Raw genomic sequence first — 21,741 nt, forward strand, 5'->3', positions numbered from 1 at the left:
GAGGAGAGGGAAGTTTTCAGTGCTGTGGGGCAGTGGGAGGATAGGGGGTGAGGGTGAGAAGGAGGATGGTGGGAGGTCAGGGGCAGAGGCCGGGGCCGGTCAGGAGACAACTCTGCTTTCTCCACCCAACCCAGAGGGTGTGGCTGGGAAGTCATAAATCACTCCCCTATGGGGCCGTGTGTGTGGAGGTGCAGGGGCATGTGTGTGTGTGTGTGTTTCAGAGAGAAAGAGGAATGATCACCCCAATCCACAAAAGTGGAGAGAAATTTGACCCAAATAACTACTGTGGGATATGCATCAACAGCAACCTTGGGAAAATTCGCTGCATTATCATTAACAGCAGACCCGTACATTTCCTCAGTGAAAACAATGTACTGAGCAAATGTCAAATGGGCTTTTTACCAAATTATCGTACGACAGACGACGTATTCACCCTGCACACCCTAATTGACAAACAAACAAACCAAACCAAAACAAAGGCAAAGTCTTCACATGCATTGTTGATTTTTTTAAAAAGCCTTCGACGCAATTTGGCATGAGGGTCTGCTATACAAATTGATGGAAAATGGTGTTGGGGGGGAACATACGACATTATAAAATCCATGTACACAAACAACATTTCTTCCCACGGGGCTGTGGGTTGAGACAGGGATGTAGCTTAAGCCCGACCCTCTTCAACACATATATCAATGAATTGACGAGGGCAATAGAACAGCACCCAGCCTCACCCTACTAGAATATGAAGTCAAATGTCTACTGTTTGCTGATGATCTGGTGCTTCTGTCACCAACCAAGGAGGGCCTACAGCAGCACCTAGATCTTCGGTACAGATTCTGCCAGACCTGGGCCCTGACAGTAAATATCAGTATGACCAAAATAATGGTGTTCCAAAAAAGGTCCAGTTGCCAGGAACACAAATACAAATTCCATCTAGACACCATTGCCCTAGAGCACACGAACACTATACATACCTTGGCCTAAACATCAGCGCCACAGGTAACTTCCACAAAGCATTCTATGCCATCAAAAGGAATATCAAATTTGACATACCAATTAGGATCTGGCAAAAAATACTTGAATCAGTTATAGAACCCTTTATGGTTGTGAGGTCTTGGGTCATCTCACCAACCAAGATTTCACAAAATGGGACAGACACTAAATTGCGACTCTGCATGTAGCATTCCACAAAATATTCTCTGTGTACAACGTAAAACACCAAATAATGCATGCAGAGCAGAATTAGGCAGATACCTGCTAATTATCAAAATCCTGAAAAGAGCAATTCTACAACCACCTAAAAGGAAGCAATTCCCAAACCTTCCATAAAAAAGCCATCAACTACAGAGAGATGACCTGGAGAAGAGTCCCCTAAGCAAGCTGGTCCTGGGGCTCTGTTCACAAACAGACCCCACAGAGTACCAGGACAGCAACACAATTAGACCCAACCAAATCATGAGAAAACAAAAAGATAATTACTTGACACATTGGAACGAATTAACAGAAAAACAGAATGCTATTTGGCATAGTGGCTGTACACAGTGGCTGAATACCTGACCATCATGACTGACCCAAACTTAACCTCTCTAGGGTACGCTAGTGTCCCACCTCGTCAACAGCCAGTGAAACTGCAGGGCGCCAAATTCAAAACAACAGAAATCCCACAATTAAAATTCCTCAAACATACAAGTATTTTACACCATTTTAAAGATACACTTGTTGTAAATCCAGCCAGTGTCCGATTTCAAAAAGGCTTTATGACGAAAGCACACCAAATTAATATGTTAGGTCAGAGCCAAGTCACAGAAAAACACAGCCCTTTTTCCAGCCAAAGAGAGGAGTCACAAAAAGCAGAAATAGAGATAAAATGAATCACTAACCTTTGTGGATCTTCATCAGATGACACTCATAGGACTTCATGTTACACAATACATATATGTGTCGCGCCCTGACCTTAGTATTCTTTGTTTTCTTTATTATTTTGGTTTGGTCAGGGTGTGACATGGGTGATATGTGTGTTTTTATCACTTTCTAGGGTATTTGTACTGTCTAGGGGTTTTTGTAGATTTATGGGGTTGATTTCATCTAGGTGTTTATGTTGGTCTATGGTTGCCTAGATTGGTTCTCAATTAGAGGCAGGTGTTTATCGTTGTCTCTGATTGGGAACCATATTTAGGCAGCCATCTTCTTTGGGTATTTCGTGGGTTATTGTCTATGTTATACGTTTGCACATTGTTTATATAGCGGTCACGTTCGTCTTAATCGTTTTGTTGTTTTTTGTTTAAGTGTTCTTCTTGTTCTTCATTTCAATAAAGAAGAATGTATTCACACCACGCTGCGCTTTGGTCCCCTCCATACGACGATCATGACAGTATGTTTTGTTCGGTAAAGTTCATATTTATATCCAAAAATCTGAGATTACATTGGCGCGTTATGTTCAGTAGTTCCAAAACATCCGGTGATTTTGCAGAGAGCCACATCAATTTACAGAAATACTCATAATAAACATTGATAAAAGATACAACTATTATGCACGGAATTATAGATACACTTCTCCTTAATGCAACCGCTATGTCAGATTTCGGAAGAACTTTACGGAAAAAGCAAACCATGCAATAATCTGAGTACAGCGCTCAGACAATAAATCAAGCCAAACAGATATCCGCCATTTTGGAGTCAACAGAAGTCAGAAATAGCATTATAAATATTCACTTACCTTTGTTCGATAATGTCCATCATTTATGTCAAAACACCTCCTATTTGTTTGCGCGTTTAGCCCAGTGTTCCAAATTCATGACGCGCGATCACTAGGAGCAGACCGAAAAGGGAAGTGCAATAGGAAGTGCAATATGACCCCATAGACACTGTGTATTCGATAGGCCAAGAGTTGAAAAACTACAAACCTCAGATTTCCCACTTCCGGTTTGGATTTCTTCTCAGGTTTATACCTGCCATATGAGTCCTGTTATACTCACCGACATCATTCAAACAGTTTTAGAAACTGTTTTCTATCAAAATCTAAGCTTTTATGGCTGAGGAGCAGGCAGTTTAATTTGGGCATGCTTTTCATCCATAATTCCCAATGCTGCCCCCTACCCTAGAGAAGTTAAGGAAAGCTTTGACTATGTACAGACTAGCATAGCCTTGCTATTGAGAAAGGTTGCCGTATGCGGACCTGGATCTCAAGAGAAGACAGGCTATGTTCACACTGCCCACAAAATGAGGTGGAAACTGAGCTGCACTTCCTAACCTCCTGCCAAATGTATGACCATATTAGAGACACATATTTCCCTCAGATGACACAGATCCACAAAGAATTCGAGAACAAACACAATTTTGATAAACTCCCATATCTACTGGGTGAAATACCAGTGTGCCATCACAGCAGCAAGATGTGTGACCTGTTACCACAAGAAAAGGGCAACCAGTGAAGAACAAACACCATTGTAAATACAACCCATATTTATGTTTATTTATTTTCCCTTTTGTACTTTAACCATTTGCACGTTGTTACAACACTATATATACATAATATGACATTTGTAATATCTTTATTCTTTTGGAACTTCTGTGAGTGTGATGTTTACTGTTCATTTTTATAGTTTTTTCCCCACATTTGTATATTATCTACTTCACTTACTTTGGCAATGTTAACATAAAAAAATAAATGTCCCCTTTTCAGGATCTTGTCTTTCAAAGATAATATGTAAAAATCAAAATAACTTCACACTTTCTACTGACTCTGAAAAACACCAAAAGAAAGATGCCCAGGGTCTCTGCTTATCTGCGTTAACATGCCTTGTGCATGCTTTAAGGAGGCATGAAGACTGTAGATGTGGCCAGGCCAATAAATTGCAATGTCTGTGAGACGCCTAAGACAGTGCTACAGGGAGACAGGATGGACAGCTGATCATCCTCGCAGTGGCAGACCACTTGTAACAACACCTGCACAGGATCGGTACAACCAAACATCACACCTGCGGGACAGGTACAGGATGGCAACAAAAACTGCCCGAGTTACACCAGGAACGCACATTCCCTCCATCAGTGCTCAGACTGTCCGCAATAGGCAAGAGAGGCTGGACTGAGGGCTTGTAGGCCTGTTGTAAGGCAGGTCCTCAACAGACATCACCGGCAACAACGTCGCCTGTGGGCACAAACCCTCACTCGCTGGACCAGACAGGACTGCAAAAAGTGCTATTCACTGACGAGTTGCGGTTTTGTTTCACCAGGGGTGATGGTCGGATTCGTTTATCGCTTATCATCGAAGGAATGAGCGTTACATCAAGGCCTGTACTCTGGAGCGGGATCGATTTGGAGGTGGAGGGTCCGTCATGGTCTGGGGCGGTGTGTCACAGCATCATCGGACTGAGATTGTTGTCATTGCAGCCATCTCAATACTGTGCGTTACAGGGAAGACATCCTCCTCCCTCATGTGGTTACCCTTCCTGCAGGTTCATCCTGACATGACCCTCCAGCATGACAATGCAACCAGCCATACTGCTCGTTCTGTGCGTGATTTCCTGCAAGACAGGAATGTCAGTGTTCTGACATAGCCAGCGAAGAGCCCAGATCTCAATCCCATTGAGCAAGTCTGGAACCTGCTGGATCGGAGGGTAAGGGCTAGGGTCATTCCCCACAGAAATGTCCGGGAACTTGCAGGTGCCTTGGTGGAAGAGTGGGGTAACATCTCACAGCAAGAACTGGCAAATCTGGTGCAGTCCATGAGGAGGAGATGCAGTGCAGTACTTAATGCAGCTGGTGGCCACACCAGATACTGACTGTTACTTTTGATTTTGAACCCCCCCCCCCTTTGTTCAGGGACACATATTTCCATTTATGTTAGTCACATGTCTGTGGAACTTGTTCAGTGTATGTCTCAGTTGTTGAACCTTGTTATATTCATACAAATATTTACACTTTAAGTTTGCTGAAAATAAACGCAGTTGATAGTGAGAGGACGTTTCTTTTTGTTGTTGATTTTGTGTCCCATGCCACTGAAGCCCCTTGAATTGAATTGAGAGATAGATGTCATACTACTGAGGGGAATAGGAGGGCAACACAGCCACTGTGGGAGGCCCAGGGACACAAAGCAAGAGCGAGAGAGAGAGAGAGAGAGAGAGAGAGAGAGAGAGAGAGAGAGAGAGAGATGAGGAAGGAATTTGTTTCTGCACGCTGGTCTTGTTGTTGCCTGTCTGTGTGAGTCTTTGTGCTGGTCAGTCAGTCTACTATGCCTTGGACTCTGTAGTGCTACAGCTCAGGAGGAACTCTACTCAAGTAAAGTGAGGAGGAAATCTCTGGCTGTGCTCTTTTTCAAAACAAGTGCAACTTTAATAGACAGGTAAGGAATTCTGGAAATGATACTGAATGGAAGTCACAGGGAGTGTTGGAGTGTGGTGTTGTATCTAAATGCTGATAGGAGTTACAGAGGTGTGGGCAGTATCTATCTCTCTAGTATGTTTACGACTTCAAAGAACGTTGATTTATTCAGACTTTACACGTCTTCACAACAACAGGAAACTCTTAGTATTGTTTTTAATCGTGTTTACTTCAGTCAATTCAGTTTTTGCAGCCTTTTCTCACTAACAAGGTCAAACTTTTACAAATATTTCCTAAAACGTTTTTCCTTTATTTGACACAATATCATAAGATAAGCATTTCGACTACTGAATCAATGTCTTTCAAGAACTTTGCTTTCTGAGACTTTTCCCTTGGGAAATAGGCCACCTAAGATGCTGTGTGTGTAGGAGAGAGATGACAGTAGCTGGTCTTGTTGGTGAGGAATGGAGTGGCAGCCACCGCTGTGGGCTTTAATAACTAGCGATTAATATGTCACACACAGACCAGCCATGCAGCCCATAAACTAAGACTCAGCGGGTTTCTCTCTCTCTCTCTTGCTTCTTCGCTCTCTGTAGCTGTCTTTCTCTCTGAGGAGGAGGAGAGGAAGATCTGAGTTAATATCAAACACCCCCCTTTCTCAACAAAAGAAGGGCCCAAACAAGTGTCATGTGACAGTTGGGCTCATTGTTCATTTCAGAGATCTGGAGAGAAAGACTGGCCAGGGGATGCTTCAGTAATGCACTGGTGTGTGTGTGCGTGTATGTTTATGCTAATGTCTGTGTGCAAGCTTGTTTGTCCTCAGTTTTCCGCCCATCCACTCTCTCCAGTTTGCGGTGAGAGAGGAAGGGCAACCTCACTCAATCAGTTTCCTCTGGTTAATTTTATCCCTCTTCATTTCCCTGCATGATTTTTATTTGTGGCGTTGTTTTCCTGTGCCACTCATTAGCTTTCCCTGTGTGTCTGCTTTGCTGTCTGGGTAATGAGGGGCCAGGCCTGCAGCATGTGACAGAGCTGGAGCTGTAGGGCCTTAGAAAATCTGCGTCGCAGAGAATGTGTACAGAATCCAGACATTAAAACTGCATAAAGCAATATTTAAAAATGTATTGGATTTAGTAGTAGGAAATCAACTAAATCTATTGAACTTATTAGAAAATGCATTAATTGGCCCAAGTTAATCATAAGTCACGAACAAAATGTATCAGTGATTCGTATTTTCCTGCAACATTGTGAAACGGCACAGGAATGCCCCTGTTTATGTGTGTGTGCGGTGCACGTGTATGTCTACACTTTGTGTAACCGCTAGCGATGATGCTAATGATTCCATCTCAACCATAACTTTGCATTAATCCCAGTGGCCATTTGTTTTGCAAACTCTGCAATGAGATGAGTGCTACAGAAGCACTGCTACCCAAACAATGGTTTATTGCTGGTGCTCACAACATCTATTAGATTCTTCCCAGACGTCAAAAATGGTCCCCTGATGTGGTTGAAACATTGTGGACTTAGAACATCCTCATTGTGTTGTTTTTCTATAAAAAAAATAAGTATGATTATAAGAGGGAAAAATTAAATCAGGCAAAAATGAAACAGATTTTATAGGTCCCTAGAGCTGTGAAGTGTCTGCTGGCTGCTGCTTTTAGAGCCCCAGCTGAAAGACATCCGGATCTCCCTGCCTTGCCTGTTGCCTCCACACCTCAGCTGATTGGGCATGTGAGCTATTCCCAAGTCAGATCCTTTCTCCACGGCTTCCTGTTCCTTCCTGTAAACTAGATAAGATGCAAGCTGGACACCCTGCTATAGAAACCCTGAAAGCCGGCTCAGAGCCTGTATCCAGCCTGATTCACTGTGATTTGTGTACTGAGGGGAGGACCAGCGTAAATGCGGGGAGAGAGAACTCCCAAAGCCCTGGGTGTGATGGGTCTGATGGGGGGAGAGATGTATGGTCAGCCCAAATGTTCACGGAGTACAACAGGCTGATATTCTAAACTAGACTAGACCAAACTGTTTTGTCTCCCTCAGAACTGCCTGTTTCCATTGTCAGATATGGGATGGATGGGAGAAGCTGGATGGGCATAGCAGTCAGCCCTATAGTGCCAAATGTTTTAGAGCTTTTATTTTGCAGAGTACTCTCGTGGCCCACAGCCTCTCTCTGGCCTTTTGTCCACTCAACGCAGGTTTGAATTCATTAAAGGGGACTTGCATTATTCACTAGATTCACATGGAGGAGTGAGTGTGGGGGAAGTCTGGAGAAAACAACATAACTCTGATTATACTGGCCAGTTTGCACTGGAATATTCTCTTCCTCCACTTTTTAGTAACTCCTCTAATAAGCTTTAGTTTTGACGTTTATAGTTTCATTTCCTTTATATTTTGACTCACATATCTTTCTGATCAAGGCCAATTTTGTCATTGCTCGCTATTAGGTAACATATTTGTAGATGCTGTATGACTAGTGCAGGACACAATGCTCCTACTATAAGTACAGTAAAAAAAACAATATTTGTGTTTGTTGACATGAGCTAATGACAAGTGCCATGAGCCAGAACTTTAATGTGTGTGTGTGTGTGTGTGTGTGTGTGTGTGTGTGTGTGTGTGTGTGTGTGTGTGTGTGTGTGTGTGTGTGTGTGTGTGTGTGTGTGTGTGTGTGTGTGTGTGTGTGTGTGAAATATGCATAGAATGATGTCAGCAGTGGGCAGCAGTTAAAGTGATGGGAGGACAGAGACAGAGAGAGCCAGAGAAAGACCATTGTGCTTGTGAGAGGTAGACAGACAAAAGAGAGAAAGGAAGTGAAACAGTGTGAGGTAAAGCGGAGTGACATCATGAGGCAGAGAGGAGATGGACAAAAGAAGAGGGACGGTGGTGATTTTCTACACTCACACCTCAGTTCAAATAACAGCGATTACCTTGTCACCTCTTCTATAATTTCACATTAATCATTTATTTTATCAGAATATTGAATATTCATGTTGTCTTAATGAGCCCAGACAGAGTTAACCCTTTGTCTTCCAGCACGTGCAACAGACTCACCACAGGGAAGTAATTATCAAACAGCATTCCTTGAGTGGGAACAGATGTGCCTGGTTTTGGCCACACTGACTCACTGCTGGTTTCTCATTCTGCTTTTTCTGAGGTCAACAGCGAGCCTCCACACACTGACCAGCCCTAAGCCCTCAGGCACCAGCCAATTAACCCCTTGCCCCAGCCCCACCAGTTTCACTGGCTTCTATAGGAATCCTCACCTGGCCACTGAAGAGTGGTCTGGCACAAAATGGCTGCTTAGCACTAGGTGGGTGCTGTTGGTTAAGGTCGGGTGTTTGATTGAGTCAAAGATAGTTTATTATATTGACAAGATAGTCAAGTGACCGCTCTAACAAAAGAAATACAGTGCATTCGGGAAAGTATTCTGACTTATTTTTTTAATTTTTAGCAAATTCAACTGAAATACCTTAATTACATACGTATTCAGACCCTTTGCTATGACACTCGAAATACAGCTCAGGAGCATCCTGTTTCCATTGGTCATATTTTAGATGTTTCTACAACTTGATTGGAGTCCACCTGTGGTAGATTCAATTGATTGGACATGATTTGGTAAGGCACACACCTGTCGATATAAGGTCCCACAGTTGACAGTGCATGTCAGAGCCGTAACCAAGTCATGAAGTCGTAGGAATTGTCAGTAGAGCTCTGATTTATGGATTGTGTCAAGGCACTGATCTGGGGAAGGTTACAAAACATTTCTGCATTATTGAAGGTCCCCAGGAACACAGTGGCCACCATTCTTAAATGGAAGAAGTTTGGAACCACCAAGACTCTTCCTAGAGCTGGCCGCCTGGCCAAACTGAGCAATCAGGGGAGAAGGGCCTTGGTCAGGAAGGTGACCGAGAACCCGATGGTCACTCTGACAGAGCTCCAGAGTTCCTTTATGGAGGTGGGGGAACCTTTCAGAAGGACAACCATCTCTGCAGCACTCCACCAATCAGGCCTTTATGGTAGGGTGTCCAGACGGAAGCCACTCCTCAGAAAAAGGCACATGACAGCCCGCTTGGAGTTTCACAAAAGGCACCTAAGGGACTCTCAGACCAAGAGAAACTAGATGCTCTGGTTTGATGAAACCAAGATTGAACTCTTTGGCCTGAATGCCAAACGTCACATCTGAAGGAAACCTGGCACCATCCCACGGTTTTGCTAAAATTTCTCAGAACCTGATTTTGCTTTGTAGTTAGAGGTTAAATTATTTATTTTTTAAACAAATTCCACACTCCCTCATTGACCGCCATACAAAAATTGCTCATTTCGTGGGGCTATTTTCGTGGACAGATTTTGGGCAGAGTAAAACCTCTCGCTTCGCCTCTTCCTCTCTGGGTGAGTTGTGTGATTTGTCACACCCCCATAGACTGTAATTTGTGTTTGTTCTGTGGTATGATGTTGAGGATGATGATGAGTAAGTGGAACGTGCTCAGTGACTGAGCCCACATGATGAGTCTGGACACAGAGCAGGGGAATAAACATCTGTGGTGATTTGAGATCCACGTCAGGACATGTGATCGACATGATATTAGAGGTGTTAAGCAATTTCTGGGAGACTTAAAAAAATATATAGTGGAGTTTTTGATTCTGGATAGCTAACCGTACCAAATCATTCTGTGAAAGCCGGTACTCTGCTCTGATCTTTAGTCTCACAATACACCTGGAACAGAGTAGGTGGATTAAAAGTGTTTCTGATCCAATTTCACCCTGAAATGCCCTAAATTCGCTTGAGATTCAAACCTGTTGTTAACCATGGTTATTTCCCAGTATAAGTAGCTCCATTTTTGTCTACAGTACTGGCATTCTATCATCTCCTTGATGCTGCTATGCTGAGTAAGGAGACATAGAACAGAGAGATCTTCGCATACGTCAATTGAAGGACTATGTTGTAATACTATTTTAATTGCATTTGCATGATAGGAATGAGTGTGTCTGTGTATTTGGAAGTGTGCTGTCATCACAGGGCAGATTATGGTACTCTCCCATCAGTCAGTCAGTCAGTCAGCAGTACCCGTGATGGTGGGGAATTCCTCCCATGCTACAGAGTAGTCCTCCCTTCTGCTGCCCTCCTGGCACTCAGCCAGTGGGTTAAACAGCGAAGCATCTCCCCATAGAAGAACATATCTAGTTGCACTGCAATCCCTGTGGGGAGGATGAACCGTTTTAGTGATGTGAAGCAGGGCCTTAATCTCCCCCTCTCAGTTAGAGACAGGTCACAGAGTTAATACCAGACCTAAACACTGACACCAGCGCTGGCTCAGATTACATTTCACACAGCAGAAAGAGGACAAAGGCTCTGAAAGCAGCACCAGGCCTTGTGTGTGTGTGTGTGTGTGTGTGTGTGTGTGTGTGTGTGTGTGTGTGTGTGTGTGTGTGTGTGTGTGTGTGTGTGTGTTGGGGTCACGGTGACCGTGTGTGTATGTGTGTTGAATAGCGCTAGTTAATAGGGTCAGTGCGTGGTCACATTCAGCTGTTGTCTGGGTCAGTGGTTTCTCCACCTCTCCTTGTCCCCATCCTCCCCAAGGGGGTGTTTCTATAGGACTGCTGCTCCCTCAACCCACCGCCCATTGTTTTACACGCATTCTGCACTACTCTGCTTTTTTAATCACACAGAGGTTTACATCCATACATGAATGTGTAAAGCATTAACATTTCAAGCTGGTCAAGCTGGTCTGACCAGCATGGTCTAGCTGGTTAGGTTGGCCGACCAGCTGGTCAAGCTGGTGATGCTGGTGACCAGTTTATGATGGTATGCTTGTGACCATGCCGATCTATGCTGGTCCACAATAGTCTAACTGGTCAAGCTGGCCTGGCAAAACCATGCCCATCATTATCATATTTCCCAGAATTCTCTACTGCAGTTAGATTTTTTTAAATGGTTTGTTTCACATTTTTTGTGTGTTTTTGCTTATGCTACACAATGATAAATAACATACATGTTTATAAACTAATCCAATCTGTTAGTTGGACTTATTGTACCTGTTACTGAAATGGTTGTTCCTAGAACCTGAAAAGTAAGGCCTTATAGTACATGTAATGTTCTGTCTTAAATAATGAAGCACTTTGATGCTGGTTTTGCTGGTGACCAGCATACCAGAATATACTGGTCACCAGCATACCATGCCGGTCACCAGTGTCCTAAACACAGTGAAGACTGGTTACCAGCAAAAACACAGTGAAGGCACCAGCAAAAACACAGTGAAGGCGCCAGCAAAACACAGTGAAGGCGCCAGCAAAAACACAGTGAAGGCACCAGCAAAAACACAGTGAAGGCACCAGCAAAAACACCAGCAAAAACACAACAAAGACACCAGCAAAACACAGTGAAGGCACCAGCAAAAACACAACAAAGACCCCAGCAAAACACAGTGAAGGCTGGTCACCAGCAAAAATACAGTGAAGGCTGGTCACCAGCAAAACACAGTGAAGGCTGGTCACCAGCAAAACACAGTGAAGGCTGGTCACCAGCAAAACACAGTGAAGGCTGGTCACCAGCAAAACACAGTGAAGGCTGGTCACCAGCAAAAATACAGTGAAGGCTGGTCACCAGCAAAACACAGTGAAGGCTGGTCACCAGCAAAAATACAGTGAAGGCTGGTCACCAGCAAAACACAGTGAAGGCTGGTCACCAGCAAAAACACAGTGAAGGCTGGTCACCAGCAAAACACAGTGAAGGCTGGTCACCAGCAAAAATACAGTGAAGGATGGTAACCAGTCTTGTCTAGGTTGTTTTTTAAGAAACGATCAAAGTGCCAGGCGATCTTAACCAAAGGTTTTCTTTATCTTCCATCACCACACAATTGCATTTGAATGAAGACCGCAGGCTTTATCCTCAGTTGACCCCTTACAGTATGATAATCAAACAACCTAAATTACAGCTAAACCCTGAGATGATTGACATACCATTTTGTTTTACACTCACTCAACCTTCACATGCCACGTCAAGTTTAGGAAATGAAACGTTATGAATAATCCTGTGCTGCTGCTCTTTGAGGAGCAGGTGAGGAAACAGCGGCCGCAACAACAAGTGACGTCATCCCCTCTCTGCTGAGGAGGGCATTTGGTTTCTCTGCTTGTTAAGCATGTTAAGGAGTTGGCTGGAGGCAACAGATAAAAGCAGAAAGCTGAGCAGAAAAGCTTCTCGGCTTAGAAAGAAGTCTTTATTTCATTGTCCAATTAGAGGCGTAGTGGTCCAAACTGAGGTAAACATGTTTTTGGAGAAGACCGAGAACAAGAGATCCCTATCTGCTGTTGTGTTGTCAGAGTCAGACTGGCTGGTGGTTCACTGATAGCCTGGAGTTGTGTCTCCATGCTCCTTGCTGTTCCTCTCTCTCTGGGTGGTTGTATGGAGAGGGAGGGATCATCAGTGGAACTATGACTTGGATAAATGAAGGATGGTGGTCTCTGTGCCATTGGCATCATTACGTATATAACATGATCTTAACATATCCAGTAGCAATGCCATTGTCACTGTGCTTTACTATACTGACAGCTTAAGAGGAAAGGCACGCACGTAAATGTTGCCACCCAACTTGTGCATCAGCAGCACCTGTTTACTGTCCCAGACACCATGTCTCTGTGATATTGTCACAACAAGGAGAAAACACAGTCATCTGCGATAACCAGCCTTATATAACCTCTAGGTGGAAGTAGGTCCTCAGTCCACTCTTCCTGCCATCTGTTCTGATGTGTGTCTCTCTCTTTCTTCCCTCTCAGAGCTGAGGATGATGGCGGAGGGGAAGTTTGCCAGTCTGCCCAGGAATATGCACATGGGCGTGGGCAGCAGGCAGTGTCCCCTGGCCTCCTCCATGGACCTGCTGACCTCCAGGCCTGCAGTACCAGAGCTGCCCCCAGCCGGATACCACAGTGTCTCCATCCATGGCACTCTGCCAAGGAGGAAGAAAGGGTCCTCAGCCCCTGCCCAGGGCCCTGCCCGCTCCTGGGACATGTACAGCCACATGGGCACCCTTCCCCACCCGGCCCGCACCCGCCTGCCCTCCTCTCCACTCATTCACAACATCATAGAGGAACACCAGCCTTACCATACAGGGAGGGAAGGCCGCTCTGCATACAGGTACAGACACACATCCTTTAATGCTCCAGTGCTGTGCTTTATATTTAGGAGTAGTTTAGGACTACCTTGGCAGCAGCTAATAGGAGTCCTAATAAATACTAAATACTACATTTTCCTTTGTTCATATCACGCAATCTAAAAGAAAGAGTTATGTTTTGTAAAATAAGACACTTAGGGGTCGCTCTTCAAAGCTACTTGAGTACTGTGCTGCTATCACCCCCCTGACTGACTGAGACTACTTCACTCTGAAATAGTGTCCCAGCTCAAGCATCTGTCATGGTAAGCAGGTCAGCTGAGATCTCATCCGTGAGCAGCACATGTTAGCTTCTCTGCTACTGTCTGTCATATCCCTCAGGCCCTGTTGAGTCACTGCATTGCAGCTTCACTCTGGCCCCCTCTAGATGTTATCCGGGGCTTGGACCTTCCTTCTCCCCACAGCACCTTGCACTCACTACTGAAACACAACAGTGTCAGACTGCTGATAGGGCTAGCTTGATCTCAGATAACACAGAAAGTGAAGGTAGAAGTTCCACAGCATCAATTCATGTGATTAGCCCAGAAAGCTGTGGGCAGAGACATAATAAAACATACACACATCTCACAGAGATGGAGTGATGGGAAGGCTAGGGTGATATAAACCACCCAACACAACAACAAAGCTTGTCTCTAGTTGAGAGATATAGGCCCAGACAGCCCTGGCTGTGAGTTAGATCCTGTGTGGCAGAGTCTCAAAGTGGCACTCCAGTCTCCTTTTCACCTCATTTAACACCTGATTTACTTAACAAAAGGCACATCTCAATAGGTTGTCCAGGCAAATCATTACATAGCACAAGTGGGGAGGGGGGCTTTCATCTTTTGTTCTCTATTGCTCCTTTAATGTTCCTTAAGCAACGGGGAGTCCAATGACATCATGGATTCCCATCAGACCAACTCATTGAATGCCCTACTCCTGGAAGTATGCAGTTGTGTAAAAAAAAAATATATATATATATTTTGCTCAAACATTGTTTTTACCCTTTAGTGTGTGAAAGTAACTGTATTTATACTTGAGATGTCGCTTTTTTTAACAGTAAAAGTTTTTTTAAAATCACTGAAGGATGTCTTTATGTGACACTGTAGACCAGAGCAACCCAGCAGCGCGGGGCGGGACAGAATGAAACACAGCCCCCCTCTTTAGACACACTCTGAGCAGGCAGATAGAATATGTCTGGGCCTGGGTGGAGGCAGTGGGTCGGGGTGCGAGGGGGGTGTTAATTACAACTGAAAAGGCTGCGTCCATCCCTTGACATTTGAAGGTTATCTAATATTGGTCTAGTATTTCATCCCCATAAAGCTGGTGAGGTTAGTGGAGGTAAAATCTAAACAAAAGGGAAAGAGAATAAATTAGCCACTGGTTTCCATAACAACCTCCATTCTGGCACTATGGGATACACAGTGGAGGTGAAGAGGAGCAACAAGGGTAGAGGACTGTCTGGCGCAGCAAAGCGAGGGAAGGAGGGAGATAGAGAGAGAGAGAGAGAGAGAGAGAGAAGGAGGGAGGGAGAGATGGTGAGAGAGGGAGGCAGAGGAGGGTTAGAGAGGTACTGAAGAGAGCCCTGAGGTGTAGTGTCTTCTTCAGAACATTGCACGTCCTAATATTTATATATTTATTTTACGTTTAGGTTTGTCTGTATTGTTGTGAATTGTTAGACACTACTGCACTGTTGGAGTTAGGGACACAAGCATTTCGCTACACTCGCAATAACATCTGCTAAATATGTGTATGTGACCAATAACATTTGATTTGAACAGGGGATCCTGTGACATTAAGGACACGCACTACGGCTGGACTATGGGCTATCCGATTGTGGCTGCTGCTGTAACTCTAGACACCGATGTGGGGACATGGATGAAGGCTAACATAACACTGTAAAAGCTTTAGTTCTTAGCGACCCATTCTGCCTGCACTGAGCTGCCTGCTACAGGACAGGACTGCAGCCCCATTGTGTCTATCTTAAGGCCACTGGTTGACTGGTTGTGGCTGGCTAGAGGGGGAGATTTCAGGATTACTCAAAGGTCTTTGTCCTGTTCTGTTCTGAAAAGATAGGTCCGTCCTTAACTTCTGTTGGGAGGTTATGCCACTCTATCATCTCTTTTCATGGAGATTATATGAGTGAATGACTTCATTTCTGCTCACTGACTGAACTACTTGGCTAATTGTTGTTCCATGGATATTGTACATGTTTTAAATAAACTTATGTTTATCTGTGCTGACCTGTTAGTCTCCCTGACTGTCTGTTGACCCTTGCCCCAGACAGTGCTCCATCCTTCAGTGACACGCTACTTAATCAGTGTTTATTCTGTATCGATGACACTATCTGGATTGATCCACAAAGGGAGACATTTTTCAGGTGACCCCTGACCTCAGTCTGTCTGTGTGCGTATGTATAAGCCAGATAGCCCCTATAACCCAGGGCTCACTCACTCTGCTCCAGGGAGAGATAGACAGTTCTGGCTGCGGTGTGCCTGCAAATCCTTTACGAGTTGGTCTCAGGTTGAGCTGGAGAGGAGATTTACAACCTCGTAGAGGAGATGAAAGGGCTGATTAAAGTTGGAGCTGGCCGTGAGCTCAGAATCTAGACTGACCTGAGCTTCTCTGTTTGTTCCGTTGAGAAATGGGCTGCTGCTGCGTTTGGGCCAGACCCCTGTATGGTAACAGGCAAGGCTGGAGAATGGGGAACAGTGGTGAAGGTTAAAAGAGTGTTTTTCCAGATATCTGACTGCCAGGGTCAGTTCGGAATAAACCACTCTGATCCAAAACAAAAACATGGAGCTGCAGCTGCAGTATGTACAGTACATTGATAGGACCATGTGGGTAGGCGAATAGACATCACACACACCACATTCTTTCAAGGAACGTATTGTTGTTTTTCCGGCCATGCCAAGGCTATCCTCGGGATCACAACAGAGATATATCATGATGCCAGGCCCAGATGTTTCCAAGGACGCTGTGCGCTAACCCGAATCCAGGAAAAATATGCTATTGTTATGATCAAATCATGCTGTGGTTGGTTAGGTACAGTGAACCTTCAATTCCAGTATCAAACACAGCCACAGAACAAACATTTACTGTACACCATCATTTGTATTGATTGGCTGTCAGTGTGTTTGTAGTTCTGTTTATAATGTTCACCCAGCCCAGACCATCAGGTGCTGGTTCTGCTTTTGGAAGGCTGCTGCTACTTGTCCTTCTCCCCAGCTGAACCAGCCAGCAGGAGGCTGAGGGACAGAACATGTTCTATCTGAGGGGACACAAACCTGCTGCTACTTGTCCTTCTCCCCAGCTGAACCAGCCAGCAGGAGGCTGAGGGACAGAACATGTTCTATCTGAGGGGACACAAACCTGCTGCTACTTGTCCTTCTCCACAGCTGAACCAGCCAGCAGGAGGCTGATGGGACAGAACATGTTCTATCTGAGGGGACACAAACCTGCTGCTACTTGTCCTTCTCCCCAGCTGAACCAGCCAGCAGGAGGCTGAGGGACAGAACATGTTCTATCTGAGGGGACACAAACCTGCTGCTACTTGTCCTTCTCCCCAGCTGAACCAGCCAGCAGGAGGCTGAGGGACAGAACATGTTCTATCTGAGGGGACACAAACCTGCTGCTACTTGTCCTTCTCCCCAGCTGAACCAGCCAGCAGGAGGCTGAGGGACAGAACATGTTCTATCTGAGGGGACACAAACCTGCTGCTACTTGTCCTTCTCCCCAGCTGAACCAGCCAGCAGGAGGCTGAGGGACAGAACATGTTCTATCTGAGGGGACACACACCTGCTGCTACCCTGTAAAATAAAGAGATGTATCCGACTCACCCTGGGCCAATCATTCACACCCCTTCACCTCCCCCAGTTTCTCCTGTATTAACTATTCCATGGCCAGATGGTCACTCAGTGTGAGTAGTATATGTATGCATTTATTCATGAAAATGACTTCAATAAGATGACTTGATTGAAGTTATTTTGTGCCCCGTAGAGTGCTGATTCACTGTACTGTAAAGTTGAGGGATTTGCCAATAGAGTCACACTGCCCCTTGAGTCAGTAATGTGCATGTGCCTTAGGCGTCCAGAACAACCCTTGACTCCTCTGTAGGGCTGAGGGAGTGTTGCATGTCAAGTGCCCCTCTCTCTGTCAGTCAGTCAGAGAAGGGGAGGTTGTGTGCGGGAAATCCAATTATAACCAGGTCGTCTGTGTGTGACCTGGTCTGTTCTTGTCCTTGGCTTGACTGAGATCCATTTGAACTTGAGGTTTGAGGAAAGTCAGTGGTTTTGTAGGGTACACATTTTCTCTCTGCGAAACGATGCAGCGGTGGTTTGGCTGACACTCAACCGCTCAGAGGGAGAGGCTCTTTGGCTGGCCTGCGGCCTCGCTCATCCTCTTTCTGTGAAAAATAATAACATCTCCACTATGCCTCCCAACATCTCTGTTCTCTAGCCTCTCAGACCCAAGAGGTTGGGGATATACTGTATGTCCTGAAAGATACCAACGCACAGTGAACAGTATGATATCACCTCACTGTGAACTGTATGATATCACCACACTGTGAACTGTATGATATCACCACACTGTGAACTGTATGATACCACCGCACTGTGAACTGTATGATACCACCACACTGTGAACTGTATGATATCACCACACTGTGAACTGTATGATATCACCACACTGTGAACTGTATGATATCACCACACTGTGAACTGTATGATACCACCTCACTGTGAACATTATGATATCACCGTACTGTGAACTGTATGATACCACCACACTGTGAACTGTATGATACCACCACACTGTGAACTGAATGATACCACCTCACTGTGAACTGTATGATACAACCTCACTGTGAACTGTATGATATCACCACACTGTGAACTGTATGATACCACCTCACTGTGAACTGTATGATATCACCACACTGTGAACTGTATGATACCACCTCACTGTGAACTGTATGATACCACCTCACTGTGAACTGTATGATACCACCTCACTGTGAACTGTATGATATCACCACACTGTGAACTGTATGATACCACCTCACTGTGAACTGTATGATATCACCACACTGTGAACAGTATGATATCACCGTACTGTGAACTGTATGATACCACCACACTGTGAACTGTATGATACCACCGTACTGTGAACTGTATGATACCACCACACTGTGAACTGTATGATACCACCACACTGTGAACTGTATGATATCACCACACTGTGACCTGTATGATATCACCACACTGTGAACTGTATGATATCACCACACTGTGAACTGTATGATACCACCTCACTGTGAACTGTATGATACCACCTCACTGTGAACTGTATGATACCACCACACTGTTAACTGTATGATACCACCACACTGTGAACTGTATGATACCACCTCACTGTGAACTGTATGATACCACCTCACTGTGAACTGTATGATATCACCACACTGTGAACTGTATGATACCACCTCACTGTGAACTGTATGATACCTCCTCACTGTGAACTGTATGATATCACCACACTGTGAACTGTATGATACCACCTCACTGTGAACTGTATGATACCACCTCACTGTGAACTGTATGATACCACCTCACTGTGAACTGTATGATATCACCACACTGTGAACTGTATGATACCACCTCACTGTGAACTGTATGATATCACCACACTGTGAACAGTATGATACCACCACACTGTGAACTGTATGATATCACCACACTGTGAACAGTATGATACCACCACACTGTGAACTGTATGATACCACCGTACTGTGAACAGTATGATACCACCACACTGTGAACTGTATGATATCACCACACTGTGAACTGTATGATACCACCTCACTGTGAACTGTATGATACCACCACACTGTGAACTGTATGATACCACCTCACTGTGAACTGTATGATATCACCACACTGTGAACTGTATGATACCACCACACTGTTAACTGTATGATACCACCACACTGTGAACTGTATGATACCACCACACTGTGAACTGTATGATATCACCACACTGTTAACTGTATGATACCACCACACTGTGAACTGTATGATACCACCACACTGTGAACTGTATGATACCACCACACTGTTAACTGTATGATACCACCTCACTGTGAACTGTATGATACCACCACACTGTTAACTGTATGACACCACCTCACTGTGAACTGATTGGGATGTTACCTAACACTGTAGCTATAGTTGTTGAGTAACAAGGCCAGCTCTTTATTCGGAGGGAGTGACTTCAGAGCTGAACCAGCCAGCGCAGCAGCCTGCCTGTGTTGTGTTGTGTTCCTCTGAGGTGGTTTGACATACAACCACCCACTCACCCTGCTGAAAGAAAAGCCAGGTTATTGTGTGGGCTGACATGAAAGAATATGCAGAGGAGAGAAAGTTCAGTTCTCCAAGTTCAGTGAGTAGATGAGACGCGGTCGTACAGAAGCTAAATGGAGAAAGAGCTGAGAGGAGCTGTTTAAGAGCTAGTGGCCGACGCTGAACTTCTCAGGATGCAGCAAACATCCTCTTTCCAGTTGACTTTATTCGCCACCGTATTTCCTGCTGCATTCACGCCCTATTCAGAACATTAGGGAGAAAAGGAAAGACCAAGGGCCATCAAAGTTTGGTTTGGTGAGTTACTTTTAGATTGTAATCTTACTGTAAATTCTTTGGTTCGGATACCTGTTCGCTTAGCCAACATTTTGTATGGAATAAGGGGCAACATTCCACTGTTTTCTATTCCACAGAGGCTCTTCTTAAAACACTTTTTTGAACACATATTTATTAGTTCCAAATCATCAATTACAGAAATACATGGATTTCTTTATTTCCACACATACCCCACCAACCCAAAGAGACAAAAGCATAACAACCAAACATTCACAGACACATTTCTACTAATAAAAATACATAAAAAGTATTATATTCAGTCGTAGATAATGCAGATTACGCTTCGACTATAGCCAATATTCACCTAATATTCACCTTACAATTCTTCTAAAATATCACTGGTTTGCAAAAAGTCACAAAACAGATCCCAAATATCATGAAACTCTGGGGCTTTCTTTTTCACTATATAACTACATTTTTCAAGAGCCAGGATTGACATGAATTATTTTAACCAATGACCAAGTGAGGGTGAGCTGACATACTTTCAGTGCAGAGCAATTGAAAGTCTAGCTTGTAATAGACAAGAGATCAACCATTTTCTTCTCTTTCCTATGTAAAGAGAAATTCCTTGGGTAAAGATTTAGGATGCAAAGTGTAGGGATTAATGGTATTGGGGTAGAGGTAATCTCAGAGATATAGTGCAGTACTGAGCTCCAAAACGTTTGTATTTCAGCACATTCCCACAGGCAATGATACAAGGTGCCTACTAAATGCATGTCACATTTAACACAGGTCTGGGATATTAGGGTCAAATATGTGGAGCTTAACAGGTGATATATGTTCTCATTATCAAATTGTATTGCAACAATCTCAGGCAGGTGTTTATTGTCTGTATCTGATCTCTAGAGCATATCCTACCCCTGTCCTCTGCTGAAATATCTTCCTGCATATCTTGTATCCACTGAAGTCTCTTACTATCAGAGTTTGAGTATCTACCATTTTCTCATATAATGACTCTCCCATAACACACTAACAGAGAGAGTTTCTAAAGTGGTCAAAGGACGTTGTAGGGAAGATTGTTTTAGACTGGAAAAAATACCTCTTCTCAATTGTAAGTATTTGGAAAAAGGCTTTTGTGGTAAGCTAAATCTTTCATTTATTTCTTCAAACAACATGAGCCCTTTTTAATTGAATAAATCCATTACTTTAACAATACCATTTCTTGGCCATTCTTTAAACCCCAAGTCATTTTTATTAGGTGTGAAATTGTCATTGCCCCAAATTGGTGTTAAACTGGACAATACAGGGGATTCGCCCAGATATTGCTGTACTTCAGGCCACATAGTTAGGATGTTTTTAACAAAGGGATTAGTAGTATTCTTCTTTAGCTTCTTAAAGGGAGCAGAGTACAAATATCCATACAGAGTTAAGCCTTTTGTGGACAGCATTTCAGTCTGCAGCCTGGGTAAGTATGGTTTCTTGGAGAACAAAAACATTGCAGCCCTAAGTTGTGCAGACCAGTAATACCACTGTAGGTGTGGAAGTTGCAACCCCCCTCTGTCATAGGGCAAATAAAGAAGAGGAAGTCTAAGCCTTGGTTTTCTGTTGCTTCAGATCAAATTTGAGAGTATCTTTCTGATCTTTGTGAAAAAATA

The 21,741-nt window shown here is 44.2% G+C and overlaps 1 protein-coding gene across 4 annotated transcripts in view; it reads left to right on the forward strand.

Moving 5' to 3' along the window:
• The window catches only part of LOC118359145 (breast cancer anti-estrogen resistance protein 3-like), a 100,212-nt gene that overhangs the window by 39,194 nt on the left and 39,277 nt on the right, over nt 1-21,741 (forward strand). For 2 of the 4 annotated variants that reach the window (XM_035737435.2, XM_035737434.2), the window contains exon 4: nt 13,084-13,441. In XM_035737435.2, the coding sequence (XP_035593328.1) occupies nt 13,084-13,441 (358 nt within the window). Of the gene's footprint in view, nt 1-5,181; nt 5,339-13,083; nt 13,442-19,741; nt 20,108-21,741 lie in introns of those variants that run through there. The other 2 variants (XM_035737436.2, XM_052480441.1) reach the window with 2 other exon arrangements.

This window comes from Oncorhynchus keta, chromosome 26 (genome assembly GCF_023373465.1).
Source record: "Oncorhynchus keta strain PuntledgeMale-10-30-2019 chromosome 26, Oket_V2, whole genome shotgun sequence".
In the NCBI taxonomy this organism is placed as follows: domain Eukaryota; kingdom Metazoa; phylum Chordata; class Actinopteri; order Salmoniformes; family Salmonidae; genus Oncorhynchus; species Oncorhynchus keta.